This window comes from Sebastes fasciatus, chromosome 20 (assembly GCF_043250625.1).
Source record: "Sebastes fasciatus isolate fSebFas1 chromosome 20, fSebFas1.pri, whole genome shotgun sequence".
Classification (NCBI taxonomy): domain Eukaryota; kingdom Metazoa; phylum Chordata; class Actinopteri; order Perciformes; family Sebastidae; genus Sebastes; species Sebastes fasciatus.
The window spans coordinates 2802370-2830226 of NC_133814.1; the positions used below are offsets into that span (position 1 = coordinate 2802370).

General features: G+C 42.1%; 3 protein-coding genes across 5 annotated transcripts; 1 reads left to right on the forward strand and 2 right to left on the reverse strand.

Moving 5' to 3' along the window:
• Positions 1–1831: 1831 nt before the first annotated feature.
• unk (unk zinc finger) lies at positions 1832–16210 on the reverse strand. Of its 2 annotated transcripts, XM_074620746.1 has the most exons (15): positions 15944–16209; positions 15102–15311; positions 13360–13536; positions 13108–13238; positions 11491–11626; positions 11271–11388; positions 10312–10396; positions 9900–10207; positions 8087–8152; positions 6955–7138; positions 6756–6857; positions 6470–6655; positions 5542–5723; positions 5147–5407; positions 1832–4077 (listed from the first exon to the last, which is right to left on the reverse strand). In XM_074620746.1, the coding sequence occupies exons 1-15, from the start codon at positions 16090–16092 to the stop codon at positions 3922–3924; spliced, it is 2451 nt and encodes an 816-aa protein (XP_074476847.1). In that variant the 5' UTR covers positions 16093–16209; the 3' UTR covers positions 1832–3921. The 2 variants fall into 2 exon arrangements, with proteins under 2 accessions (XP_074476847.1, XP_074476848.1); XM_074620747.1 differs by lacking the exon at positions 1832–4077 and having other exon boundaries at positions 5181–5407; positions 5538–5723; positions 15944–16210.
• A 711-nt stretch (positions 16211–16921) lies between these two features.
• LOC141758930 (histone H3.3A) lies at positions 16922–19096 on the forward strand. Of its 2 annotated transcripts, XM_074620750.1 has the most exons (4): positions 16922–17075; positions 17862–17999; positions 18106–18259; positions 18383–19096. In XM_074620750.1, the coding sequence occupies exons 2-4, from the start codon at positions 17872–17874 to the stop codon at positions 18509–18511; spliced, it is 411 nt and encodes a 136-aa protein (XP_074476851.1). In that variant the 5' UTR covers positions 16922–17075; positions 17862–17871; the 3' UTR covers positions 18512–19096. The 2 variants fall into 2 exon arrangements, with proteins under 2 accessions (XP_074476851.1, XP_074476852.1); XM_074620751.1 differs by lacking the exon at positions 16922–17075 and having other exon boundaries at positions 17838–17999.
• On the reverse strand, positions 18358–26859 carry LOC141758929 (uncharacterized). Its single transcript, XM_074620749.1, has 16 exons — positions 26619–26859; positions 26153–26260; positions 25807–25882; positions 24860–25016; positions 24644–24689; positions 24476–24534; positions 24276–24311; positions 24035–24087; positions 23798–23930; positions 22356–22570; positions 20882–20927; positions 20709–20774; positions 20541–20600; positions 20325–20410; positions 19342–19436; positions 18358–19260 (listed from the first exon to the last, which is right to left on the reverse strand). Exons 1-16 carry the CDS (start codon positions 26653–26655, stop codon positions 19226–19228), a joined length of 1308 nt encoding a protein of 435 aa, XP_074476850.1. The 5' UTR covers positions 26656–26859; the 3' UTR covers positions 18358–19225.
• Between the last annotated feature and the right edge of the window lie 998 nt (positions 26860–27857).

Sequence of the window (27857 nt, forward strand, 5' to 3'; positions counted from 1 at the left end):
GACGTTTCGAGCTCTTCTTCAAACATCATTTGTGGATGTGGCAATGAATTGGCCCCTAATGGAGTTACAGTGTGCCGGGGGGGGGGGGGGGCAGTGTTGTCATCTCCAGGTTGTTTTGACTGCACCAGAGTCCTTGGTGGGGGGGGGGGGGGGGTCTCCTGTAGCTAGTGATGACATGCAGGCTCCTCTACACCACAGCTTCGTTGGTCCATCTCTTCACAGTCTGGACTACAGGTTTAACAGATCTGAACTTCCTTCTGTAGGTCGGGAGGAGATGAACCAGAGAGTGGTCGGACAGTCCCACGTCTGACCGGCCGATGGAGCGATAGGCGTCCTCTAACGCTGTATAGCAGTGGTCCAGTGTGCTCTCATCTCTGCTGATGTGTTGTCTGTATTTTGGTAGTTCCTGGCTGAGGTTTGCTCCATTAAAGTCCCCCAGAATAATGAGCGGGGAGTCTGGTTTGTCACTGCTCCACGTTAGTGATGTGATCAGCCAGATGTTGGACCGCCTCACTAACACAGGCCTGAGGAGACATGTATACAGCCACCAGAATGAACGAGGTTTATATGTGAGTTCTATGTGTTTATATGTCATCACTCGAACATCTGTACACATGTTCTCTTCAACACTTGAACATCTGTACACCAACCCCGGGGGTTGTCTCGCATGGTCCCGTTAGATCCGCCCGGAGGAGTGTGAAGCCCGGCAGATGGAGTGAGGTGTCCGGGATGTGCTCACCGAGCCAGGTTTCGGTGAAGCACAGGGCGGCATATGTGCGGAAATCCCGGTTTCCTCCGTTGCGGTGCAGCAGCGCGTCCATGTTGTCGTCCAGAGAGCGGCCGGTCACCAGATGTAGTGACGGGAGCGCAGTGTAAAACCCTGCTGACACAGTTTAACCAGCGCTCCGGCTCGCTTCCCTCGACGGCGTTTCGTGGTACAGTTAGTCACTCTCGGACCGTCGTGTGTATTCATGTTGTTGGTGGTCTTTAAAGCCAGACTACCGTGATACTGACGTAGAAGCTAGGTGTCTCTCTGTTTCCAGCTCGGCTCGGGTGGTGGTGTATGGTGTAGTATGGTGGTGTATGGTGTGTATGGGGGCGGGACGCTACATTACGAATTCTCCGCCGAAAGCATGACCCTCCCTACTCCGCCTCTGATTGGCTAACACTCTTTGCCTTAATTGGTTAGGTTTAGACATTAAGAGTGAGTGTGATTGGTTAGGGAGGGTAAGAATATCACGGGGAGCCAATCAGAGGCAGAGTAGGGCGGGTCATATCGCATCTGTGATATTTTGGATTCATTTCTTTAAAAAATCTGAAGTAAATAAATGGTAGAAACTCAGACAAAATACAGACTAAAATAAACATTATTATTACAGCATTAGGGAGATGAAGAAAAATAATAAGAAGAAATAAAAAAAAAAAATATATATATATACACTGTATATGTATGTGTGTGTATATATACACACACATACATATACATATATAATATATATGTATATACAGAGAGAGGGAGAGAGAGACTTATAAATGATATAAGACAGATCAACACATAATTGGTTATAATGAAGTATGATAGACAGATTAAAAATATTTAAAAAATAACTTTAAGACAAGGACACAACATTATGTATTAAAATACCTTAAAGCTGCACTAATCAATATTTAAAAAATTAGCAAACTGCTAATCCTATTTTCCAGAGGACAGCAGTCTGAGGCCACTGGAGTCCAGGAGAGGAGAGCGAGAGGCTCAGGCCTACGTGAAGAGGCGAAGACAGAGAGAGAAACAGTCCCAGGAGGGGATTCAACCATAAACAAACACACAGACAATGTTTTCCTCCAAAAATATACTATATTTGTTTTAATGATCTGTACCAAAAAACAAAGAAATATCCACTCAGAAAGAAACACTGGTGTTGGATGAGTTGTGTCTGGACAGTATGCTGAGCATGGGTTTACCAAAGACCATCACAGTGATCATGAACACTTTCACTCCTGCATTTAAACCTCACACACCATACATATCTGTCTGCTTCCTGATGCTTTGTCCAATCAGTGCAAGAGATAAGTATGACATCATTTAACTATGTGTGTGAATATATATATAATATATATATTAGACTACATTTGACACACGGTGAAATGTCAAAGATTACTACAAATGTAAAAATTTTGGCAGAAAAACCTGTCACATTGATTTTAAACATAGAAAATGGGCTGGTTTTAACAAAAGTCTGTATGTTTGAGTTAACATGAAAAGCGTTGAAGTAAAAATTAAAAATATGTAATTTCAAAGACTACACAAGTTGACTGAGTACATTTGCCTTGATTGTGTTAACATGCTTTCCTCTTCCAGTTTATGTAGAAGAATATTAGAGAAAACCTGAGTGCTTTAACAGAGGCCATCTGTTGTCAATTTAAACAAATATTACTACATTATTTAAATATTTTCTGTTATTATTCAACAGTAATTGACCATTTTAAATGCATTTTGTAAAAAAAACAAAAAACTAAATTAAACAAGAAATTCAATATAATCTAGACAAGCGCTACCAGCAGACTGGTTTGACGGCCCCCTTTTGGCTGCAGCGATATAGGATCATTGTCTGGATGATGCAGACAACAGACAACAGGCCCTTTTAAGTGTTTTCAGACCTTAAGACAGCTCATAACCCTGCTAACTGCTAACCTGCCGTGTCATCCATCCATCTAGAAGGTTTTGAGATCTTTGCCGTCACACAACACAACTAAATTTGCCTCTTTTCAGAAATGATAACAGTTACTCATGGTACCCTGAAATGGATGTAAACACACAGCAGAGTGTACCAGAGTGACACTACCTGGCCACCAAGCCTTATTTAGTTATACCTCAGCTAAGAAGACCATTGTAGTTTTACATTCACGTATGTGTTGTCACAAAGCATATGCATCTCATCCATGAGTACTGGTTTACTTCATTTTATATGGCATGAATAGTTAGTGGGCTTACTTTAGTAGAAAATAGTTGTCAGTTAAACTGCTTCTAATGAGGATTGCTCCTAACTGTGGATTATGATTATTGTGTTTTATGAGGACTGTGTATTCTGAGTATTGTGGTTTATGAGGACTGTGTATTCTGATTATTGTGCGTTATGAGGACTGTGTATTCTGAGTATTGTGGTTTATGAGGACTCTGTATTCTTATTATTGTGCGTTATGAGGACTGTGTATTCTGAGTATTGTGGTTTATGAGGACTCTGTATTCTTATTATTGTGCGTTATGAGGACTGTGTATTCTGAGTATTGAGGTTTATGAGGACTGTGAATAATCACGAGTAACTGCCTTGATTTCTGGAAAGAGGCCTCACAGTTCAATTATATATGAAATGTTTTGGAGCTTTGAGTGCCAAAAAACAAATGCCATTGACCTACAAAAGGTGACAGCGAACATCTTTAAACCTCAGCAAATCACACTGAAGCCATCCAGATGGATAGATGACTCTCTGGAAATATGTTCTTTAGGGTGAGCTTATGCTTTAGAACATATCAAAATGTGATTTAGAACTATGTAAATGTTTCATAGTTAGGGTTAGAGAAGAAATAACAGCAGGTCTTAAAAGTTATTTTCACAAATCGAGAACAGGGGTAAAGAACAGTGTTGCTGGTCAAGAGTAAAAAGCACTGGTGTTCCACGGGTAACCACTAGAAAAATTATGAATCCTAAATTCCACATTAAGAGCTTTCACTTAGCGACCTGTGCTGGTCGTTCATCAGTAAACGTCATCTTAAAAATACAAAACCAGATCAGCGCTTGTGTCGTTACCACATTATAAAATGACCTCGACGTAATTTTGAATGGCGATTGAGATCCAAGGCTGGTATCTGTGGAATCAGGACTGACTGGTCTGGAATCTGTGGTGGTCCGAGCGGGTTGCGGGGTCAAGAGAGCTGCTGCTCCAGGGTCTGTTCGGGGCAGAGTGGGCACTCTGTAGAGGTGGAGCAGCTCTCACACTGTAGTCCGTGGCCACAGGGCAGGGACACCGAGCCCTGCTCTCCACACGTCACACAGCACTGTCTCTGTTTCCTGTACACCACCTGGGGAAACGCAGAGGGAAACATTTACACCTCTTAAACTGAAGAACATTGGATGATTTAGGGGAACACAAATAGTGTTCACTACTATTTTGTGAGCAAAGTAAAACTAAGAATCAAGGTCAATTCATGGAATATTAATCATGATCACGATTTTGGCTTCCTTAAAATATTTGGAACAACTAACTTAATCAGACAAGTATAATAATGTAATTCCTTCTCATGATAGTGCTCAGAATGACCGGCTCGTCTGCCGACAGCACGGAGCCAAAGAGTAGGTGATACGTTCAAGCTCTACTCAGTAAAAATGAGTATTTGGCGAACGTATATTATAACACTATCATGATGCGTTCAAATGTGATCTTGTAGAATGTAGTTCTTGGAGAGAAACTTGAATAAAATCCCAGTTGTTTGAAGGAGATGTTTTCACAGCAATAAAAAAAATAGATATTAGAGAGAGAATTATGACCTGTTTAACTTCCTAACACTAGCTCAAAGCTGCTTATAATATATAATCAAAACTACTAATGCCAAGATTATTTTTTATCAAAGCAAATATTATTTATCAATTATCTCCTAATGATCTGCATTGTGTGTTAAATTCAAATAACCACTGTAGATGACAATAACAAAGTGAAAGGACAACATTTAGAACTTTTGACGGTTGGAAAGCAGTGCTGTTTTTTTAAAATGTGAAAGTGCAATACAAATATATTGTCCCTAAAATCTATGAATAATCGTGATAATAATCGTGATAATAATCGTGATCAAAAATAATCGGGATTATAATTTTGGCCATGATATTTGTCCACACGAAAATCCAGCCCAATATGACAAAGTAAGCAACTCTGGGAACATGCAACGGGCATTTGTGATTTGTTACTTTGGTACTCTATACACTGTAAAAAAAAGGTATCGCTAGATTATTTTGTAACCCAAAAGTCTGATCATGAGTTGTTGTGTAATCATTGATTAACTACCTAACATTCTTTAAAATGCCAACAGTGCTTGTGTTGACACATACAAGTACACAGATACAAGTACCTGTAAGTTATGAGTCTGTGGTATTTACCTGTTCTACAGCGTGTAGGCAGCTACACAGCTGAGCCTGCAAACTGAGGACTGACTCCAAGGGCAGTCGGTGTAGTAGCTGGAGTTGATGCAGCGCTAGATGGGGGTTGTCTCCACTCCTTAAGCTCTCCAGCGCCTCCTGTAGGAGAGAAGCCTGTCTCTGTGCCTCCTCCTCAGCCTGCTTGGCTCGCTCTGCTTCCATAGCTAACCGTGCTGCGTGGGCACGCGACTCCTCTGCATCTGCTTTCAGTGCAGCCCACGACTACAAGAGAAAGAATACCCGTTTCAAAACTGTGATTCATTTCATTGCGATGTGTATTAACGTGCAGCACTTTGCATTGACTCAAACAGCCATTTCACAGACATGCGTGCACACATGGCCCGCTACCTACCTACCTGAGCTGTGTGTCTCCAGCTGTGACCCCACTGCTTCAGAGCCCTGTGAGCGTCCTCCAGCTCCTGTTTGAGCCTGGAGGTCTCTGCACAGGGGCCAGAGGGCAGAAGGGTGGGGGGGGTGCCAGGGGAACCCTGGCCTGATGGAAAATGCTCCCAGATATTAGTGCTCATACCATTCAGACCTACAACGAAAAGAATACGTATAAACAAAATATCATCTTCATATATCTTTTTATCCCTCACAACAACACTTGATGTCTTAATGCCCTGACACACCAAGCCGGCGGTCGGCCGTCGGACAGTTTGGGGTAATTGGTGAGCGGCCGTCGGACTATTTTTTTCCGGTGTGTCCTGCATCATCGGCTCTAGTCTGCCCGTGTCGGAGGTTTTTCAGCCGATTCAGCTTGTTGAATCAGTGGCGGTGCCCGTCGGTGAGAGAAATCAGTGACTGGCTGTTCAACTTAAAGGAATCAGTGCACGAGAAGGAAGCGGAAGTGAGGAAACGAGTTAAGTCAAGAGGGTACACACAGAAGGCTCTTCTCATTTTCATCTTCATTTCATGTGATTATTCCAATACACGGATATTTCCACAACGACATGGCCATCTGGAATGAAGCTAAGTGGTGAGTGAGAGTGGTGAGAAAATGGTCGGCAGACGCCGCTTTGTTTCATGTACGTATCATAACAACGGCTTGTATATCCGCCGTCCTCGGTCTTCTGGTTTCCCTTTTTGAATGATGAATACAGTTATTTCCTGTCACGCAGGTGCAGAACGTCCGTGGTAATTGGCTGTCAGCTGTAGTCTTTGCGGTGTGTTCGAGTGCAACTTTTTGGCCAAGACAAAGGCGACGCAACTGGTGGCCTTTGTCGCCGCCAGGTCTTTGATGTCGGGTTGGTGTGTCTGGGCCTTTAAATCAAAACAACAAACCTAAAGAGCTATGAGATGGTCCCAAGAAGGTGCTTTCTGATTGGCTGGGTTGTGACAGGTGAGAAGTAAAGAACGGTGAAGTGTGCGGCCTGATTGGGGGAGACGGTGAAGGGGAGCTAAAAGGAGCAGAGCTGCTAAAGGATCCTGGGATATTGACTGGGGCAGAACTCTGGAACTGGCTGCCTCCTATAAAGGGAGACAAATAATGATGAGTTATATTTATGTACATTTGCATACAGCTAAATGATGTGTTCATATTTTCATTTCTTGTGTTCTTGTGAAATACCCAGCATAACTCCCACACTGTGCAGAGCAGAGCTGCTCTCCAAGCTCCTCTCCAACACCGACACGCCGAAATCGTTCAGGTCCAGATCATCCAGGGCCGACTCTATAATACGCATGACACAGTTCAGAACTATGTCACATTTACAGTCATTTTAGATCGTCACAGATGTGGATTCAGAATTTTGTACATCTTCACCTACCTACAACTGACTCTACGGTCTCACTGGTGGGGTAAAATGGCAAGGCGTTGGCGTTCATGCCCGAGGAGATGCCGGATCCCGGTGGTCCGAGAGGGGCGGGGCTGGGCGGGGTGGCGGCCAGACTGGAAGGGATGCTGGAGGACAGACTCAAGGGGCTTCCCACGGGCAGAAACACTAACAAGTCCTAAAAGAGAACCAATTTGATGTATTTGAAGAAACAGGCGTTAGGTTTATACTTGTGTCCATGCAGCAATATTATTATTATTAAAGGGCCGGTCCATCTGCATACTTGTTTTCAAATGGAAACGCCCACTCAGGCGTTAGCAAAAAGCAGTGACGTAGGTTACCAAAGTAAGCTAATCAATAAGGGTCAGTTTGGATTTTTTGAGGTGGGGTTGTATGTATACTCTAGTGTTCTGCGAGGTAAAATGACTGTTTTTGTCAATGGAGTCTGGTGGCTTTGCAGAGAGCGATAGAACGGCTTGAGTTCCCCGTCAGAAATGTCTGTCTGACGTCGAGGCATAAAAAAGAAAAATCAATATCACTTTTAGTGTACACTATATTTAAAATATTTTCACCCCTTGACCTCGCCATCAGACAGCCCTTTCCAACGGGGAACTGAAGACGTTATATCGCTCTCTTCAAGGCCACCAGACCAGACTACTTCCCGAAAACAGTAGTTTTACCTCGCAGAACACAGGAGTTGCTGGGGTACCGCTGCATCAATGGGTTAGTTAGTTTGTGTTACTGTGTGAGCATGCCGACTGACATCTCAGTGACTGTATATAATGTTAATACACTGGCTATAAGGATGTATATATACTGTATACTGTACATGTAGCAGCGTCATCATGCAGAAACCTACGTCAGGTCACATGGTTTTTAGAAGGGCTTGGGAAAATAGCATTTTGATGCTAAAACATACATACTTTGACCAAAATTTGAATATTTGAATTTGAATACAGAAGGAACACCATAAGCTACAGAATGATAGAAAAACTTTATTAAAAAAAAAGAGAGAAAATAATGTATGTATGTATGCAAGTATGTTGACCAGCTGAAAGTATGCAGAATTTTAGACTGCATAAAAAAAGATTAAAAACAACAAAGGAGTTCGAGGTTGTCATCGTACCTGTTTGCTTTGTGCTGTTGCCATTTCTCTGTTGCGCTGCTCAAGAGCAAAACTCCTTTGCTTTGCCTGAAACCACAAGCAATGTAAGAATGATGACATGGAAACATGCAGGATAAGTCATTTTTGTATTAACTATGACATCATGATTTTCCATTTGTTTCATTTAAATGTCCAGTGTGTAGGATCTGGCGATATCTAGCAGTGAGGTTGTAGATTACAACCAACTGAAACTTCTCCCGTGTGCCAAGCGTGTTGGAGAACTACGGTGTGGCCTTATCCAGAGCCAGTGTTTGGTTTGTCCATTCTGGGCTACTGTAGAAACACGGTGGCCGGCTTCATGCATGGTTATAATAGTTTCGAATTTGTTTTTAATTTCAGTTTAGTTTTGACTTTTCAGTTTCACTTTAGTTTAGTTTTCAGAGTGCGTTTGTTAGTTTTAGTTAAGTTTCAGTTTTTGAGAAATGTATGGTTTTAGTTTTTATAAATTTTGTTTTAGTTATGTAGTATGTAGTATTAGGGCTGTCAATCAATTCAAATATTTAATAACGACTAATCGGATGATTGTCCATAGTTAATCGCTATTAATCGCAAATGAATCGCAGATTTGTTATCTGTACCTTAAATGGAGATTTTGTCAAGTATTTAATACTCAAATATGCTGTAAGTAATGTAAATTATGGATTGCATATATTTATTATTGAAAATCAATTGACAACACAGACAAAGACAAATATTGTCCAGAAACCCTCACAGGTACTGCATTCAGCATAAAACAATATGCTCAAATCATCACATAGCAAACTGCAGCCCAACAGGCAACAACAGCTGTCAGTGTGTCAGTGTGCTGACTTGACTATGACTTGCCCCAAACTGCATGTGATTATCATAAAGTGGGCATGTCTGTAAAGGGGAGACTCGTAGGTACCCATAGAATCCATTTACATTCACATATCTGGAGGTCAGAGGTCAAGGGTCCCCTTTGAAAAGGACAGTTTTTGGGAGCGTTATTTTACCTCCTTCAACAAGCTAGTATGACATGTTTGGTGCCGATGGATTCTTTAAGTTTTCTGGTTTCATATGATGTATCTTCTCTCTACCTTTAAACTGAACTCGCCACAACCTCCGAAAGATCGATTGTGTTAAATCATTAAAGAAATTATTGGCATTAAAAAAAATTTGCGTTAACATGTTAACTTTGACAGCCCCCAAAATACAAGGTTGGAAGAAATGTGTAGGAATGGCCATGATGTTGAATGTTTAATCTTCGTGCTATTTTAGTGTCCGATGTGAAGCAATTGCAACATAACGCCATCTCCTGGAAGGTCAAATCCATTCAGTTTCTTTGATTCAACATCACAAAAGTTGACGGAAAATCATGTTGTCTCCTTTTTTTTCAGTCCTGATATATTATAGTTAAAAAATTAAAACTGAAATGAATTCATTTTACTTTATTCTTTTTTTTAACCAGGCAATATCATTTCGATTTTGTTTTAGTTTTTTTCTTATAGGATATAGTTTTTATTTAGTTTCACTTTATTAACAATATTTTTCCCTTTTAGTTTCAGTTTCAGTTTACTATAATAACCCCGGCTCTGTGAAGAGGACCCGCTCTGTATGTAGATATAAACGGCTTATTCTAAGCTAACAAAAACACAATGATTCTTATTTCCAGGTGATTATTCACCAAAGAAAACATACTTATTAATATCATATTCCATTTCTGCCAATAGATCCCCCTAAATGCTACACACTGTTCATTTAATATTATCTCATAATGCCCATGTGCCCCTTTTTCTTTGTCAGTCCTTCTCACCTGATCCTCCCTCTCAAATCCAGGTGCTCTGCCGTACCCTCCCTCTCCTGCCCAAGGAGACAGAGGCTCTGCTCTCCCACTCATGTCCTCGCACAGAGACAAAACACTACCCAGCAGCCCGTGCTCCGCTACACATGACCCTGCAGACGGGGAGAAGGGGTCTGAAAGAGAAGCAGATCTAGGCCCGGGCCCCATGTTGTGTCTGCTGGGACTTGAAGAAGCTTCTTGGGAAGGAAGAGGGTCTGGAGGTCTGGGGGGTGGAGGGGAGCTTGGTGTGGGGAATGGTGGTTCCTCTGGAACAAAGGGCCCTGGAGGAGAAAAAACAAAACAAAACATAATGTTTAATGTTTAATTGTAAAATCAATCATCAGGTGGCTGTTGAGGTTTTTAGAAATGTATCGTGGGGACTTACTTTCAACATGAGCGAAGGCACAGAAGGGCCCTCTGGGACAGCTGCCACACTGCTGCATGTCATTACACTTTGTGGATTTATAGATCTGTGACAAAGTAACAAATCAACACGTTGATATTCATCTCCTGTGATTTCTGGTCTACATTCTATAGACCCTTTTACAGCCGACGTCGCGATTACATCACGGTGTTAGCTGGAGGCAAAACAAAGAAAAGACTGGAGGCACACACGAAGCACCTCAGAGTAGTGGGCTAAAGATACACATCTAAAATGTCATCTTGCTGTGTGGTTGGGTGCCAAAAACAATATTGCCTACATTTGAGATGACAAACTGTGATTCGAAGCTCTAGTAAGCAACAATATCAATGAAGCATTTCAGAGATGGAGAGAAAATGTTGCTAATAGTTTAGCCTCCTGCTAACCGCAGCAGTGAGCCATTGGTTGCAGTTAGCAGAACGCTAAACTATTAGCAACATTTTCTCTCCATCTAGCTAGCTAGCTAACGAGCCAGTCGTCCCAAGTCCTATTGAAAGAGGCTGGGACATGAGTCTTGGGGTATGGGGTATAACACATGCGTAGTGTAATTGAAGCTGCGGTCGTGCGTTGCGATAGGCTCAATTTTGGCGAGTGCAGATTTTATCGTGCATGTGTTGAACCCCAAAGATATGACGTGTTGATGACGCGTGACATCTCCTCTTTCCAACCTCCTTGAGTCGTCCTCTCCTCCCAAAGTAACATTAGTCTGTCAGTCGGCTAATCTGGTGCCATTGGTTAATGTTAACTTTCTCAACTAACACTCGTGGTCCCGGAGAGTGAGTGTGACTGAACATAAGACAACAAAACTTGCTAGCCAGCATTAACTAACATGTTCAGAGAATTATTCTACCTCCACTCAAAATACGTCATCATATTTACTAACAGAAAACAGGTCTATAAGGTCTCTGCTGAAACAGACAAACCTCTGGGTGGAACTGCTGTTCTGTTCTTGTGTGGCAATACTGACATCCCTCCGCTCCCTCGCATTTACTGGGATCCCCCCATTCCTCACTCTGTTTCACAGCTGGACACGGCAACGCTCTGCGGCAGCAAGGACAAACTTGGTTAAACACATCCACAATCAGGCAAAAACAAAACCGTGACCTTTCAAATATTATCCTTTTACAAGCTATAATGGAGCACCTGTATTTGTGCTTGTGCGGGCTGCGTCTCCTGTCTTTACTGTTATGGTAATATGGACAGGCGTAACCTTGACGGCACAGACGAGGAGGTTTCTTACAGAGTTCTGTCTTGTAGTGGGACAGCACGTAGTTGTTGTCTAAGGAGATAAGACACAGAAGACACAGAAGGAGACAATGAGGCTAGTAGATGGCGAGGGCTGGTCAAGAGTCATCACATCAAGAAAACAGTAAAATGACTGGAGACCCTCCAAACAGAGAAAAGAGAGCGACGCTGTTTTCATAGCATTCATAGCAAAATATTAAAGGGGAACACCGCCTAAATTAAGAATTCCAATATCTTATTTCCATGGCCAAGGAAAGTTCAATCAATATTTGTGAACATGAGCTCCTCCCTCTCAAAGCCAGAAACCAGAGAAGTAAGTGTCAAACTTGTGATGTCATAGGGTATAAAGTGTGGAGCTGCTCCGTAGACAATGAATGGGAGACGGATTTTGTTTTTGTTTGTTTTTTTATCCCCAAATGAGCTTTATTCTATTGTAGTGTTGTCAGTTGTGAAACAGAAAATGTTCACATAAACTCAGAACGTTCCCCTGGGTGCTCTCAGTGTCATCTAGAACATCTCTCCACATTTATTGTCTGTGGAGCAGCTCCACACTTTATACCCTATGACATCATAAGTTTGAGTTTTACCACTCTAGTTTTTGGATTTGGGAGAGAGTTGTTCACATTTACTAATATTTTTTGGACTGTCTTAGACAATAGGAGTAACATATATGGTTTTTGAAAATGGGCGTAGTTCCCCTTTAAGGCCACGTTCAGTATAAACATTCCCCTCTCTTTCTTTTGAATCACTGAATTTCATTTGAGGCCAGTCGTTGCCATGCTGCGGGGGTGCCAACACAAAAAAACGCAGGGATCATCCAGCAAAAAAGTTGGCATCTTTCACATTCCTGGTAAATTAATTTGTAACATATTTCTACGGTTTACCTCGCAGTTAAAGATAACATAGCTGCCACTAGGGGTGTTAGGAAAATATAGAAATGATCGCAATATTATGTTTTGTGATACTATATCAATTCTGAAAAACACCATCAACTTTTAATTAATAATTTACGTGCAAAGATGAACTATGTCAATACTTTATTTCATTTGCAAAGAGATGAGCCCTCTCAGTGTATGTGCCCTCTCAAAGCAGTGCTGTGATGTTGGATGTTACAGGGACTGTGATAAATGTAAATGAAGATCCCACTGTTCTGATTGCATAAAAAAGTTTGTTTTTTACTCAGATTTTATGCATAGTATAACAGTTTTCCTAAAATTAAAATCAAAAAGATCGGAATATATCGCCTTGCTTACAGTATCTCAATATGTCAAATCATAACTCCTATCGTATCGCCAGATTCTTGCCAAACACAGCCCTAGTTTCCACCGTGATACCTCTCCAGAGATGTGAAATCCTGTCTCAAGTGTATTATAGATTACTATGCAGTGTTTATTTCTGGATCATATTTCATGTCTCAGCAGTACCTGTAAACAAAACTTCCCCACCAATGCACCGCCTTGCTTTAATTTAACACAAGGCTTTTTTCAGTTTTAAAGTGCTGTAACACAGATGTACCTTGCCAGCGTGGTTCCTCACTCAGGATCTTCTCTATGAGAGCTGTGCTTGCTGCCTGTCCTGACTGTCCATCTCCTCCACCTCCCTCTGTGGGCCCCGAGCCCCCCTGAGACTCCATCACCTGCACTTCCCTGTGAAATTCACAGTGTAAAGACACTCTGTAAACACCTGCAGCACAAATACACGTACAGAAACTGATATGAAGTCAAAAGGTCAATTGGTTACATGGTGAAAATTGAGTTATTTTGGCACCTGATATCATAAACAGGGCTGCGCAGGTCATGTGATCCGTGTGCAAAGGCACAGTGGGAACCGTTTTTGCTGCAGTGGCCTTTTGCATCTGTTTCATGAATACATGATCCCGTCTTATAGTAGCGGAGGTGGTATCTGCGCTCTGTGTCACCTGCTGTCCGATGTAGAAATGGGCATCTGCAACACACAGAAAAGAACATGGATACAAGGATTGCGTCCCAAATTCCATATTAACATGCTATTTAGTACGCTAAAACAGTGTATAAGATTTCTTAGTATGTCTGAAACCCTAGTATGAAACCAATAGTACGCAAATTGCATATTATTTGCGGTGAAATATTACCGCATGCAAACGCTGGACACTACGGCGGCCAAAATATCCCACAATGCAATGCGGTAGTAATGACAACATTAACAACAGACGTTAACGGACAACTGTGTAACATCAATAATGCTTCAATTAAGTGTAAGTATAAGATTTCACTTTACTAGGCGTAATATATGTTTTAAATTAGTTCAGACTTTATGGCTCTCACAAGTCATCGTTGGGTCACATGACGTTGGCACGGGTTACCATGGTTACATGTGTCCAACCGACAAGACAAGAACCAAGAACCAGCTTCATTTGCTTGGAATTTTGTTTTACAAAGTTAGGAAAGCAATGTTTAATTCAAGCCTAATGTTGCCTTACACATAAAAGAATAATTCCAGTCACTTCCACACAGTGAGGCATACAGCTTATTAATTAAAGACTGTTATCAGATCCGTACTCGGTATCTGACAATAAACAAAGCCCAGGTATTGCTGTCAGTATCCGAACTGAAAAAGTAGGATCGGAGCATCCCTAGTAGTTTTATTGTAAAACATCGCAACTACACGTAATTCACAACATATTATGGTTCTTGTCTGAACTAAATCAAAATAAATTAATATTTTTTAGCAGCTAAACTTTTCCTTTCTTTAAGTCTGTAGGTCATTTTATGTTCTTCATTTGTTTTCTCTGCAACTAGACATTTTGAGATGAGAGCTGAAATGTTAATTTAGCACTCCACCAAGTGATTCATTAGCATGTATCAAAAACATCCCAGTTCCACCCTCAATGCTTTACATTTACATTCCCCATGTCTGTGATTGTCACCAAGAGGGTATCAGACAGACCATAATGGCTCAGCACATTTCAGTGTAAAAGAGTCCCACAGAGAATGGCTCTGTTCAGGTGTTAATGCTCACTGTGAAGATTATGCATCAGCCACTATTCACCTTGAACACCTCCAAGGTGTTCAACTTGACTTATAATTGTGGACAGGGTGTGTCCTCAATCACTACTTAACTGCCTTTCACCCAAGGCTCCTTTGTCATGTGATACTCCACACATTCTGGTGATTCACTTGAACAATTCAAGATTTAAATGTAAAAGCTGACAAATGTTAGAGAGGAGACAGGGACAATGCTTTGGATGCCAGCTAGATTTAACCATTTAGAGTTAAAGAGGCTTCTGCAAACCCCAAAATGACCTACAGTAGGTCTATGGGATTTGCAACTAAAGGCCAGGTCACCATTATCATCTTACTAGATACAGTGTGGGCCGCTTATGAAATTCAGTGCAAATAAAACAATAACACTTCCTCTTTATGGAGGTCCATGATTGTTTATGTAAATGTATGGGGGGGGGGCTCATGATAACCAATGCAAACATGATGTGAAACAGTCTTGTACGACACTGAAATATCAGTCTCACTCACTCATCTCCATCAGGGCAGGTGCCTGTTCCCTCATCATATTTGGTGCAGTACACATCTGGGCTGTAGTTGAAGGTCCCGTCCCGTCTGCGGATGGGTCTACGGCGCCGCTGGTTCAGGAAGTGCCAGTGGAAACAGGAAAAAGGCCTGTGTTGTGTACATTTATGCTGCACGAACAGGGGGCACTGCTCAGTTCTGAACTCCTTCAGATATCTGGGAGAGAGGAAAAGCAAGGGAGGGGGTGAAATACATTTCTAGAAAGTGGTACTGCCTTTTACAGTTTCTCAGACACAAGTGTGTTCATATTCATTTACAGTACAGATAGTGATTATTTCTCTAGAGATCCCTTATCTGTCTGCTGCTGCAAAAACTTCTTCATTTATAATGCTTAAGTTGCATTAGGTTTATGCAGCAGTGAGACATATTCACAAACACAGAACTGAAATCCTGCTTGCTTATAGTGATTGTTTATCTATCCATCTTACAGATGTTCCTCCTCATCTTATTCTCTGCTGCTGTGACAGACTTCTAGGCTAATATATAATATAACTAAACTTGCATTAAGTTTATGCAGCAGTTAGACATATTCACAAACACAGATCTTAAAGTATACAGTGCCACAAAGCTTGTAAGACATGGCTCCTGTTAGTGAGTAACGTTAGGCCTCTTTATGGAGACCTGCTCCGGTTAATAAGCACATCATCACTCACTAGACTTGCTTCGCTCATTCTAAAGAACAGGAAGTTCAGTTTTTTTCAGATACAGTTTAGCTGTAGTTTGGTATGTGCAGCTACACGTGAGGTTGTGTACACTTAGCTAGCTAATCCAGCTAACTAGCTACGTACGTGTAATGTTGAGGTTTCTCGGGCTGCACGTTCAACACGGTTGCGGGAGATGTCGAGCCTCCTGCGGGCGAAGACGAAGAGGACGAGGAGGGTCCCCCGGTGGTCGTCGCTGCCGAACATAACGGAGGCTGTGAGTGTGTTTTAGACATTATTTACCCGTTTGAAGCCTAACAACGAGAAGCTTGTTTTTAGCTTACTGGCTAGCTATTCTCACTAGCTTCAGAATCCGCATTCTACGACGATGTGAGCTTGCGCAAGGCAGCAGGAAGTAGTAGAAGGGGGACCGCACGGAACTCTGGGACATGGAGTTCAATCACAACTGAACTCATAATTGTGTAGATCATGAAATACTGGCGATATGAGGTCATTCACTGTGACAGTGCGTTACAACTGAAACATGGGACAATAAGGAGCGTTCACATTAGTGGTTTCTTATTTGTTGCATCTTATCGTATCGTAAATTGGTGAGCCTGGTTTGATAGCTCAGGGCTTTATGCCCTTTTCTATCTATAGACAGTTATCATAGGAGGGAAGAGAGATGAGATGGAGGAGGAGCCCAGTTGGTGCTGAGGCATCAAGGTCCATGCCCGGCCAGTTGAGGAGGTTATTTATTTTTAAATTTTTAATTTATAGATATATGTATTTACATATATATTTCCCTTTTTTCTTTTTTTCTGTATATACATATATTTTACGTTTTTGTTATTTTTATTTTTTACGTTTTTTATATATATACATATTTTTTCCCTTTTTTAATTTTTTTTAATTTTCCTTCCTTTTGCTCATAACAAAATTAAATTAAATGAAATATGGATAAAACAAAATGGAGGGAAAAAGAAATTAAAGAAAGAAAGAAAAAGAAATAAACCAATAAACCCATAAACAAATAAATAAATAAATAAATTAATTAATTAATTAAATAAATAAATAAATATGCATTTTATTTCTTGGCTGTAAGGTTATTATGTCAACTCTGGAAAATGAACCAATCAACGTGTAGTGTTTCACAGACATGACGTCACTAGAGAGTATTTATACTCGGCCTCGCCCCCCCTTCCCGACACAAACCGTCTTCAGCCGTCATCAACGACAAACAACCAGTTACTGACTCCTATCAACAGTCGTCCTAAAGGTGAATATTACCGCCTGTTCATATAGATAATATGTAGGTGAAACCGTTGTCAATAATGTGATATATGTATGTGCGGATTGTGTTTCTGTTTCCAGACACTTTAGTGTTTAGCAGACGGGCTAACATGGCGACCAGCTAACGTTAGCTTTAGCTTAAAAGAAGAACAATGGAGTCTCTAACGGTTGACGGTTCTAGTTAAACGTCAACGGTTAAAGTCCGTTAAAGAGAAAGCTAGACCTCGTTAACGAGTTCGGTTTGATAGAACTAACCGTCGACATTGATGTCATATTTAGACGGTCATTAGCTGACGATGAGCTAATTGTGTGTGAGCTAATGTTGTCTGAGCTGATCGAGGCCTGAGGGAGAGAGAAACAGTGAAAATGGCGAAGTATTAAATCAGAGGCTCTCTGGCTGCTTCAGGATCAGTGTTGAGACGCTACTGTCACTATGGTAACTATGGACCTCCGGATGTGTGACCTTCTAAGTGGTCAACGGTCTCGTCGTTAACGTTTCATTTCCCTCATAGAAGTGTGTTTATGGTGCTTTTCTTCTATTTTCGGCCTTGTTGCTAGTCGGATGTACCGGATCAAACCCGACGCCTCCCAGTGTTGCAACCTGGGGGGGAGGGGAGCTATAGTTAGCTGGTATGCTAGGCGGGGTTAGCATCTGATCTTCGTCAAGAAGTACCGGATCCGTCCGGTTCACTGCTGCTGCGTTAAGTTAACTACCAACATTCATTCTTTAAGTAGTGTTTTTAACAGATCTCGTTTGTTTTGGTGTTTTTAGACAGCACGAGATGGCCCGTACCAAGCAGACTGCCCGTAAATCTACTGGAGGAAAGGCGCCAAGGAAGCAGCTCGCTACCAAGGCAGCCAGGAAGAGCGCCCCCTCCACGGGGGGAGTGAAGAAGCCCCATCGTTACAGGTACAGTACTCTTAATCTGTGGCATGCAATCCTTAAATGGTGTCCAACGTTGGCCATAATACGTACTTGACTAGTGTTAAATACTAAATGCTAATATCTTGTTTAGGCCTGGAACTGTGGCTCTGAGGGAGATCCGTCGTTACCAGAAGTCTACAGAGCTGCTCATCCGCAAGCTGCCCTTCCAGCGTCTGGTGAGAGAGATTGCACAGGATTTCAAGACCGATCTGCGCTTCCAGAGTGCAGCCATTGGAGCTCTTCAGGTAAATAATATGTGGAATTAGTAAAGTCCTAGTAGGGTGGAATTACTCAGTCTCAGTGGGGCAGAATTAGCAGTAATTGCTATGAAACTTAATGTCTGTTTCTTTCTTTTCTTTTTTTAACAGGAAGCCAGTGAGGCTTACCTGGTGGGTCTGTTTGAGGACACCAACCTGTGCGCCATCCACGCCAAACGTGTCACCATCATGCCCAAAGACATCCAGCTGGCTCGCAGGATAAGGGGAGAAAGGGCCTAGGCGGCCGGTGTCAACATTGTGACAAATGATCCTATTTATCGTACTTAACCATTTTTGTGGACATTTTTATTTCTTGGGTATTTTTTACGAGTTTTTCGTTTGAATTTTGTATTTTAGATTGGGACAATTCATCAATCATTCCACAAAGCCTGAGTACACTTGGATAGTTTGAAATGTTGTGCAGTAGGAGTATCTACCTAGTATTCCATCATGGGTCATGACTACATGTTACAGACATCATACCACCCTTCAAGTACTTTGTGGGTATCAGGTTCCCTCTGGGGATGAGAGTTGTCTCTTGACGCGAGGATGAATTCTTCACATCTTCCATGGGGGTCCAAGGTCCCTTTGCCCATCTACCACTTCTCACAAAATGCCAGCATGTCTTGCTCCATCTGCAGTGTCAGGGTATTGGCTGCTACAGTTGATACTCTACACTCTGACTAGGAGTATGGCGGAACCCTCCTGTATTTTTCTGGACTGCTTTTTACGTGTTTTTCAACATAAATCTTGGCAGCTACATTTACTACTATTTATGAAACTGTTGTCACGTGTCTTTCTATTAAAGGTCTTTATGAGTAGAAAGCCTTGTGTTCTGTAGTTTGATTTGCAATGTAATTGTAGGTATTCAGTCAGTAATGCAGTGTGTACATTATCTTTACATTTATTTACAACCACACATGAAACGAGTTGACTTCACTGTTGGGGGAGTTGTCATACAAACCACTCTGTATGCTTGAACCCAGTAGCTGTAAGAAGAACACATCAGCTTTAATGTCTCTTAAAATGTTAATGACTTGCTTGTGTATAGGGCGCTAGCTATGCCTCACCAATGCGGTAGACGATCTCTTCGCACTCCTTGATGGAGCTGGCTCTGAGTGCCACACAGCAGAAGCCTGTCGACTGAGGGGTTTCAGGGGAGTCTCTGTGAATGAATAACTTTATTTTAACATAAAAACATACAAAATAATAGGAAACGAGTAATAGTGTCTGAAAAGGAGTAGGTAGAAGTAAAATTTATATTCCCCTACCCCTCCCACTTCTCTATTAACTCGTATATCATGGAATGATAATATATAAACTATCCCAGATTTATTTACTGATATTTATTTATGATCAGCATCCCAAGTTTATTTACAACCCACATCCAGCCGGAGTTAAAAAGTAGATCGCATACTACCAATCACATGCTTCAATGATATATGGGACCAGCCAATGACAGCAGATGTAATGGCTTGGGTATTGCATCACCACATCATGGGACCAAACCCCTCCGACTCAGTTTGTAATTGCACCCGCAGCTGAATGAAGCACCCTTCTTTAAGGTATGGGGTATAGATACAGCCGCAAGCTTTGGGGCAAACTTCCCTCTCTCAAACAGAAACGGTCATGTTTCGTATCGAGAAACAACTCGTTATACTTGGCACTAATAATCTACATGAGTACAGTGTGGTGGCAGACTCATTACATCCACTCCACATACTGTATATTAGGCATCAAGCCTGTAGAGGAAAATCAGAATCTGTAGGTTTTTCACATGGCTAGTAAGTCAGCATCACTGTTGGAGGGTTACATAACCCACCTCCACTACCCACTAGTAGGTTTGGGATGGCACTTAATATGGTGAACAGAGTGGAAGTGAGTATATACAGGGTGTAGGGGGTGGTTTGAGGCAGGCCCATGTGTCTATGGAGGAGCGTGACCTTTAACAGGAATGTGTGGAAAACCCCTTGCATGACAGAAGATCAGATTTCTTCTGCAAAATCAACTAAATCTTTGTTGCACAAATGTTTGGTACATAAATAATACTTACGCCAAGCAGAATGCAAATATTGTGTAGTCCGGTTGACCGAATCTCCCTACACATGAAATCTCTGGATAGTGATGTTCAAACAGCTCCTGATGAAACATGAAGACGTGTTTGAGGAGAATTTAATTGCAGCCAGAGAAATATGACACTTGTCAAGCAGCAGCAAAGATGGACATGAACAATTATTAACTCTGACAGACATCACATGCGTCTACTTACCAGTTTACTGTTTGTGTCTGTGCATGTCAAATGCGTTTCCTTCACATCTAGGAGCACTTCCTGTGGGACAAATTACACTTGAGTGCATGGTAATATTGACAATTGTTTTGCAAACCATCATGATGACAGAGGCCAATGTGCCCTGAGGCAGGGGAGCAGTTCCATTACCTTGCTAGGCAGGTTTTTCTGTAACACTTGCGTAATGGCATGCTGCAGCACCTCCTTGTCCCCAAACTAAGAAAGGATCAGACCAGATATCATACCAGTTATAGGACAGACAAGCACAGGAATACACACAGATTGGACATATGTTAAAATGTAAAGTAATAGTGATTATTTACCATTCCAATGTTCGCTTTTCCCAAGAACTGCACGATATACACAATCCTGTTGAGGAGAGGTGGGTCAGTGTCTTAAAGGGATTGTTTGGGTGTTTTAAAGTGGGACACTTATCCATAGTCAGTGTATGACGTACAGTAGATGACGATTGGCACACCCAGTTTGGAGAAGCAGACAGGAGTTACCGCACCTATCCAAAGCAATATACTGATGTTGACGGGGCCGGCAGCAAAATGTACATTAGCTAGGTCATCCCTGCGGGTGTCTCTGGGGTTGGGCTTTGTGGGGCTGGTTGCGTCCTCTGCCTCTTCTGGCTCCGATGATCCGGGGTGTTTGCTGGTACTGGTCGTTGCCTACGGCTTCTGTACGGTTCTATAACTATTCAAAAGTAAACCTCTGAAAGACTGATTGCACGGCAACATTTTATGAGAGAATAATATACTGCATGCATCATTCTGTTATAGTATGTCTATCTCTTGTACTTCATTTTTCTAATAATTTATTATTATTTTTATTATTATAATAATTTTAATAATTAATTGATTAATTTACTTATTTATTTATTGTTTTGTTTCTTGTCTTCTTTTTACATTTTTTTATTATTTAGTTTTCCTCCTTTATTTATATATATATATATATATATATATATATATACAGTATATATATATATATGCATCTCTTGTTGTGAAAAATGGAAAATCTCAATAAACATATTGTTTAAAAAAAACAATATATATATATTTTATCCACCTTAACGAAAGGCCCACCTAAAAACATCCATATAATTTTAGAGTGTAAGCTATATTTAGAATATTTACACTGCTTTACCTTGATGTCTGACAGCCCTTTCCGACAGGGAACTGAAGCCATTATATCCATCTATGATCTCGCCAAAGCCACCAGACTCCATTGAAAAAAACTTTAATTTTACCTCACAGGACACAAGAGTTGCTGGTCTTCCTCTGCCTCGATCGGTTACTTTGTTTGTGCTATTGTGTTACTTTAGTGAAACCAAACTAACCAAAGTCACACAATAACACATACAAACAAACCAATAGAGGCAGAGGTAGGCCAGCAACTACTGTGTTCTGTGAGGTAAAATTAAAGTTTTTTTCAATGGAGTCTGGTGGCTTTGGCAAGAGCATAGATAACAGTTCCCTGTCAGAAACATGGACTGTATAGCTGTCTCACGGCAAGGTAAACTATAAATATAGTGTACACTTGAACTGATATTGAATCTTTTAGGTGTCTAAAATATGTTTTGCTGCGGCCCCCGTCCACAGCAGTACATTGCTTCTCGTGCTGGTACTCCTGTCTGCTTCTCCAAACTTGGGGCGTGCCGAACGTCATCTACTGTCAGTAATACACTGACTATGGATAAGTACCTCATACAACCCCACTTCAAAACACCCGAACTATCCCTTTAATGTCAAGAGTACACTTGGCAAAATGTTTTGGATGTGGTAACCAACTTGCCTTCCCTCTTTGAGACACTGTGACGGAGAGGTTCTCTGGTCCTTGGTGGCGGACTGCTGGGAGGCAGCAGCACCAAGCTGCAGGGTGGGGTTCTCCATCCTCAGGGCCCGCATGAGTTTGATAAGGGGCCGATACACCGTCCCATCCCGAGCCCTCCACCTCAGAACACCGATGGACAGAGGGCAGCCTTTCAGCCGAGACAGAACCGCACCTGCCTGGGAAAACAGAAGAATTTATTGTAGCTCTATGGACAACAACTTCTAAAGGCGTGACCAGTAGCAAATGTAAACACTATTTTGAGAGCAGCAGGATGTTTTTTTAAAGTTATGGTTTGTCAAGGGTGTGACTGGCCAGTGTCTCCTGGGTTCAGTCAATGGGACAACACACACAGAATGTAAGCTGTACTATCTGTCCACAAAGAAAATCATTATGTGTCTACATTGCACAGCTCATTACAACATCTTAATTTTTGCAAAGTACAGGGCTGCAGTGAAAGCTCACACACCATCATAGCTTGAGGTGTCTCTTAAATATTGTTAAATGCTATATTCTTCAGAAAACATGTAAAAATATCAAAACAGGTGATTTACTTCTTCAGTGTTATTATTTTTCCTTCAGCATTACACTCTAATGTGTCTATTAATATTCAAATATCACTTCCTCACTGTTCACATTTTTGCACCTGTTCAGAATTAGGTTTTGGCCCTATCATATCTTCAAGTGGATCAAGAGTCCTTCACACCCACACAGGCGTGTTCAGCTTTTCCGGCTGATTACAGCTCTGCTCAGGTTGGGAGTCCAAATGATAAAGTGTGTGTTGTCCCACCTTAGGGACATGCTACCAAGTAGGGATGGGCATGAGTACTCAAGCACTCTAATATGGAAATTACTTATAATGTCCATCCCCACTATCAAGCAGTAAGTACACAACAACATGGTTCTGAGAAGAGGTCTTATCAGGCAACAAGAAAACACCAGTGTGGGCCAGTGGGAGTCTGAAAAGTGAAATCAATGCTGAAGTGCCTTAAACTTGGATTCTTTCTAACAGCCAGAAGGGGGCGACTCCTCTGGTTGCTAAAAGAAGTCTGACTGTATAAAAGTCTATGAGAAAATGAGCTTACTTCTCACTTGATTTATTGCAGTAAACATTGTAAACATGAGTTTATGGTCTCAATCACTAGTTTCAAGTCTTCTCCAATACAGCATGATGTTCATTTAGCAAATTATGGTCCCATATAAAGTCAAAGAGATCAGTGGTTCCCAACCTGGGGTCTGAGCCCCCCATACCCAGATACTGCATTTTTGTCAAAAAACCCACCAGGGCAAATGTAAAGGCTTTTATTTCTACCAGCTACACTGTGGTGACACAGAGAAAGAGACATAATGTTTATGAATGTCTCTGGTTAGGACTTTAATATGTAACACTGCATGTTTGAGGATACCTGTCCATTCTTGGAATTCCTCAGCGAGGTCCCGTTGATCTCATCGATGATGTCACCAGGACAGATAAACTTGTCGACATGAGCCTGACTACCGGGCATCAGATCGAGGACGAAGACGCGTCCACTGAGATACCTGAGAGGCAGACAGAGACAGGGACATGATGCAGCACGTTGGACACATGACTATCATGAGTAGACATTCTCAATAGAAAGCTTAGTAGAGAAGAAGATACAAACCTCAGCACCATCCCTAACTCCCGACAGGGCACCACTTCATATGTCTCACACACCTGGAAGCAAATACAAACAATTAACAGACTGTCTCTCACATCATGCTGAGTCCTAATCCCATTATCTCACTGCAGTGTGTCCTGCTTGTGAGATTTTTCTAGGGATTTCCAGGGATCTTAAAGTTCCCATGGCTACTAAAACCCTAATAATATTGTGTGAACAATAATCATTGTTTGTTTGTTTTTACCGGTAGGAGCCAGCTCTCATCCAGAAAACTGCAATTCTGTGTAAAGATACCAGAGGTGGTTATTAGTGCAGAGCCGTTTGAATTCAAAGTGATTTGAAAGAATATTAGCTTTCACCAAATGTCATGTTATATTTTGGAGGGAAATCCTGTGTGGCTCGTGCAGCACATTTGCAGTTTTTAATGGCAAAAGTTGAACTGACCTCCATGTCCAGTTTAAACTCCATGTGAGAGAGGACCAGCAGCAGCGACATGAAAGGCTCTGGAAGAGAGAGAACAGTGTTGTTGATGTCGGACACTGAACGCCAAGAATTTCCTCAGCTTTGTTCAGCGTTTTGGTGGAAACGATCAGATCAAGTAAAAAGCCTCACCCACAAATTCCTCATTCCTGAGGATTGACATTTCCGGGCTGTACCACTGGAGGGGAGAGAAACAGTATGAACCGAAGCTGTTTTAGTCCGTCAGTGAGATTCAGCAGCAATGGGCATATTTGGTGGACACTTTGCCCAGAGTATCTAACAGTGCCAGGAATAGACATACGTATCAATCTCTACATATAATGTATCATAGAAAATGTACTATCTGACCTCCAGGACTCTGGGTGTGTGCAGCAGGTGTGTGATCATCTGTGGAAGAGCCTTACGGCTGAGGGCCAGTCGGAGCAGGTAGCGGCCTCGGCCCTGAGCTGAGAGCAGCTTCCTGCAGACTCTGGTCTGCTCCACCACCAAGGACAGGGCAGATAGCCTAAACACACACACACACATCAGCAGAGACAACAGGCATTAAAGGGATAGTTTGGATGTTTTGAAGTGGGGTTGTATGAGGTACTATCCATAGTCAGTGTATTACCTACAGTAGATCAGTAGGCACCCCAATTTGGAGAAACAGACAGGAGTTACTGCACGGAAGCAAAGCAATGTACTTCTGTGGACGCAGTAAAACGTATTTTAGCCACCTAAAAGAAAGGCCTACCTAAAAAATCTTTATCAGTTTAAAGGGAATGTATGTAAGTTTATACATTTATAAAAAAAAAATTTGCCACAGGTTGTAACCTCACCTAAAAAAGTATGTGAGGTTACAACCATCAGGTTCCTCCATCAGCCTGTACACGGCTTTTAATGTGAAGAATGCGGGCCGTTTTATCCGGGAAAATCCAATGGATGGATACAACCGCTTCATTTCCCTGTCGGAGAGGGCTGTCTCACGGCAAGTTAAAGAGGAAAACATTATGAATATAGCATACACTTGATATTGATCTATTTAGGTGGGCCTTTCTTATAGATGGCTAAAATATGTTTTCCTGCTGCCCACGTCCACAGCAGTACAGTGCTTTGCTCCCTTGCTGGTACTCCTGTCTGCTTCTCCAAACTGGGAGCGTGCCGACTGTCATCTACTGTAGATAATACACTGACTACGGATAAGTACCTCATACAACCCCACTTCAAAACACCCGAACAAGGATTGAAATAGTGCTATTTTTCATGAGCAATGTCTGTTACAGTGTAAAGTTATAATCTAAGCAGGATGTTGTTACCTGCCACAGGCATCGTGGTGAGTAAGCTGTTCAAAACACTGCCAGTAGTCTCTGTGTACCAGACTGAGAACTGGTTCTGGAGGGAGAGCAAACACAAACTCAGTCCATGTACTGCAAACATGTAGTGCTTCAGATAATTTATTATTAAGATATTTAAAATACATCAAATTCTGCCCCAAAATATTGTGTTTTTGTACAACAATTACAACCACCTGAAGCATAAACTGGCATCCCTAAATATGTATGGTAAACCTTGCTATATAGCAATTTGTTCTCAGTAGGTAAAGAACACTGTATTGGAACAAATATTTACAAATGTTGAAGAACATATTATAGGGATACTAACGTTGAAGCCCCTTCCTGAGGACCAGCTCCAGAAGCTCGCAGCAGGAGGTGAGGTGAGGGTTGTTGTCTGACAGCATCTCTCCATCTGACTGCAGGTTCAGCACACACACTGGGAGGGAGAAAAACACGCAAATGACCTGCTGGATCTGCTGTCGGTCCGCGTGACAGTGGACACAAATATACACGTTTTACCGTGCAACCTGCGTGATCACCGATCATCGCCATTTCACACATCAACGCTATTAAGAGGCTGTGCAGAAGATAGACGGTCTGGAAGACGTGCAGAATAATGATTTAGTCTGCAACTGAAATGATCAAATGATCAATACAGTCGTTGGTTTTGGCGAGCCACAACAACACGCGCAAATACGAACCAATCTGCTGCCTCTGAAACATACATGAATCCAGTAATGTTTATATCAATAACAGCACGTTTGTATTTTGCATTTATTATTATGGATCCTTACCTCTGAGAGTGCCGAGTAGAGGGTCTTTAGGTGCCATGTTGGAGGAGCAGCTGTGATCACAGACTGTCTGTCTGCTGTCATCTAAACACAGCGACACGCGCTGTCATTACACTTCCGTGTTTCCTACCTAACATACCGAGACATCCTCCCACTCCACAGTAACCTAACATATCTAGACACCCTCCCACTCCACAGTAACCTAACATACCTAGACACCCTCCCACTCCACAGTAACCTAACATACCTAGACACCCTCCCACTCCACAGTAACCTAACATATCTAGACACCCTCCCACTCCACAGTAACCTAACATACCTAGACACCCTCCCACTCCACAGTAACCTAACATATCTAGACACCCTCCCACTCCACAGTAACCTAACATATCTAGACACCCTCCCACTCCACAGTAACCTAACATACCTAGACACCCTCCCACTCCACAGTAACCTAACATACCTAGACACCCTCCCACTCCACAGTAACCTAACATACCGAGACACCCTCCCACTCCACAGTAACCTAACATACCGAGACACCCTCCCACTCCACAGTAACCTAACATACCTAGACACCCTCCCACTCCACAGTAACCTAACATACCTAGACACCCTCCCACTCCACAGTAACCTACCATACCGAAACACCCTCCCACTCCACAGTAACCTAACATACCTAGACACCCTCCCACTCCACAGTAACCTAACATACCGAGACACCCTCCCACTCCACAGTAACCTAACATACCGAGACACCCTCCCACTGTACAGTAACCTAACATACCTAGACACCCTCCCACTGCACAGTAGGCTACCATACCGAGACACCCTTCCACTGTACAGTAACCTAACATACCTAGACACCCTCCCACTCCACAGTAACCTACCATACCGAGACACCCTCCCACTGTACAGGAACCTACCTAACATACCGAGACACCCTCCCACTCCACAGTAACCTAACATACCTAGACACCCTCTCACTCCAAAGTAACCTACCTAACATACCGAGACACCCTCCCACTTCACAGTAACCTAACATACCGAGACAACCTCCCACTGCACAGTAGGCTACCTAACATACCTAGACACGCTCCCACTCCACAGTAACCTAACATACCTAGACACCCTCCCACTCCACAGTAACCTAACATACCAAGACACCCTCCCACTCCACAGTAACCTAACATACCGACACACCCTCCCACTCCACAGTAACCTGACAGACAGAGACACCCT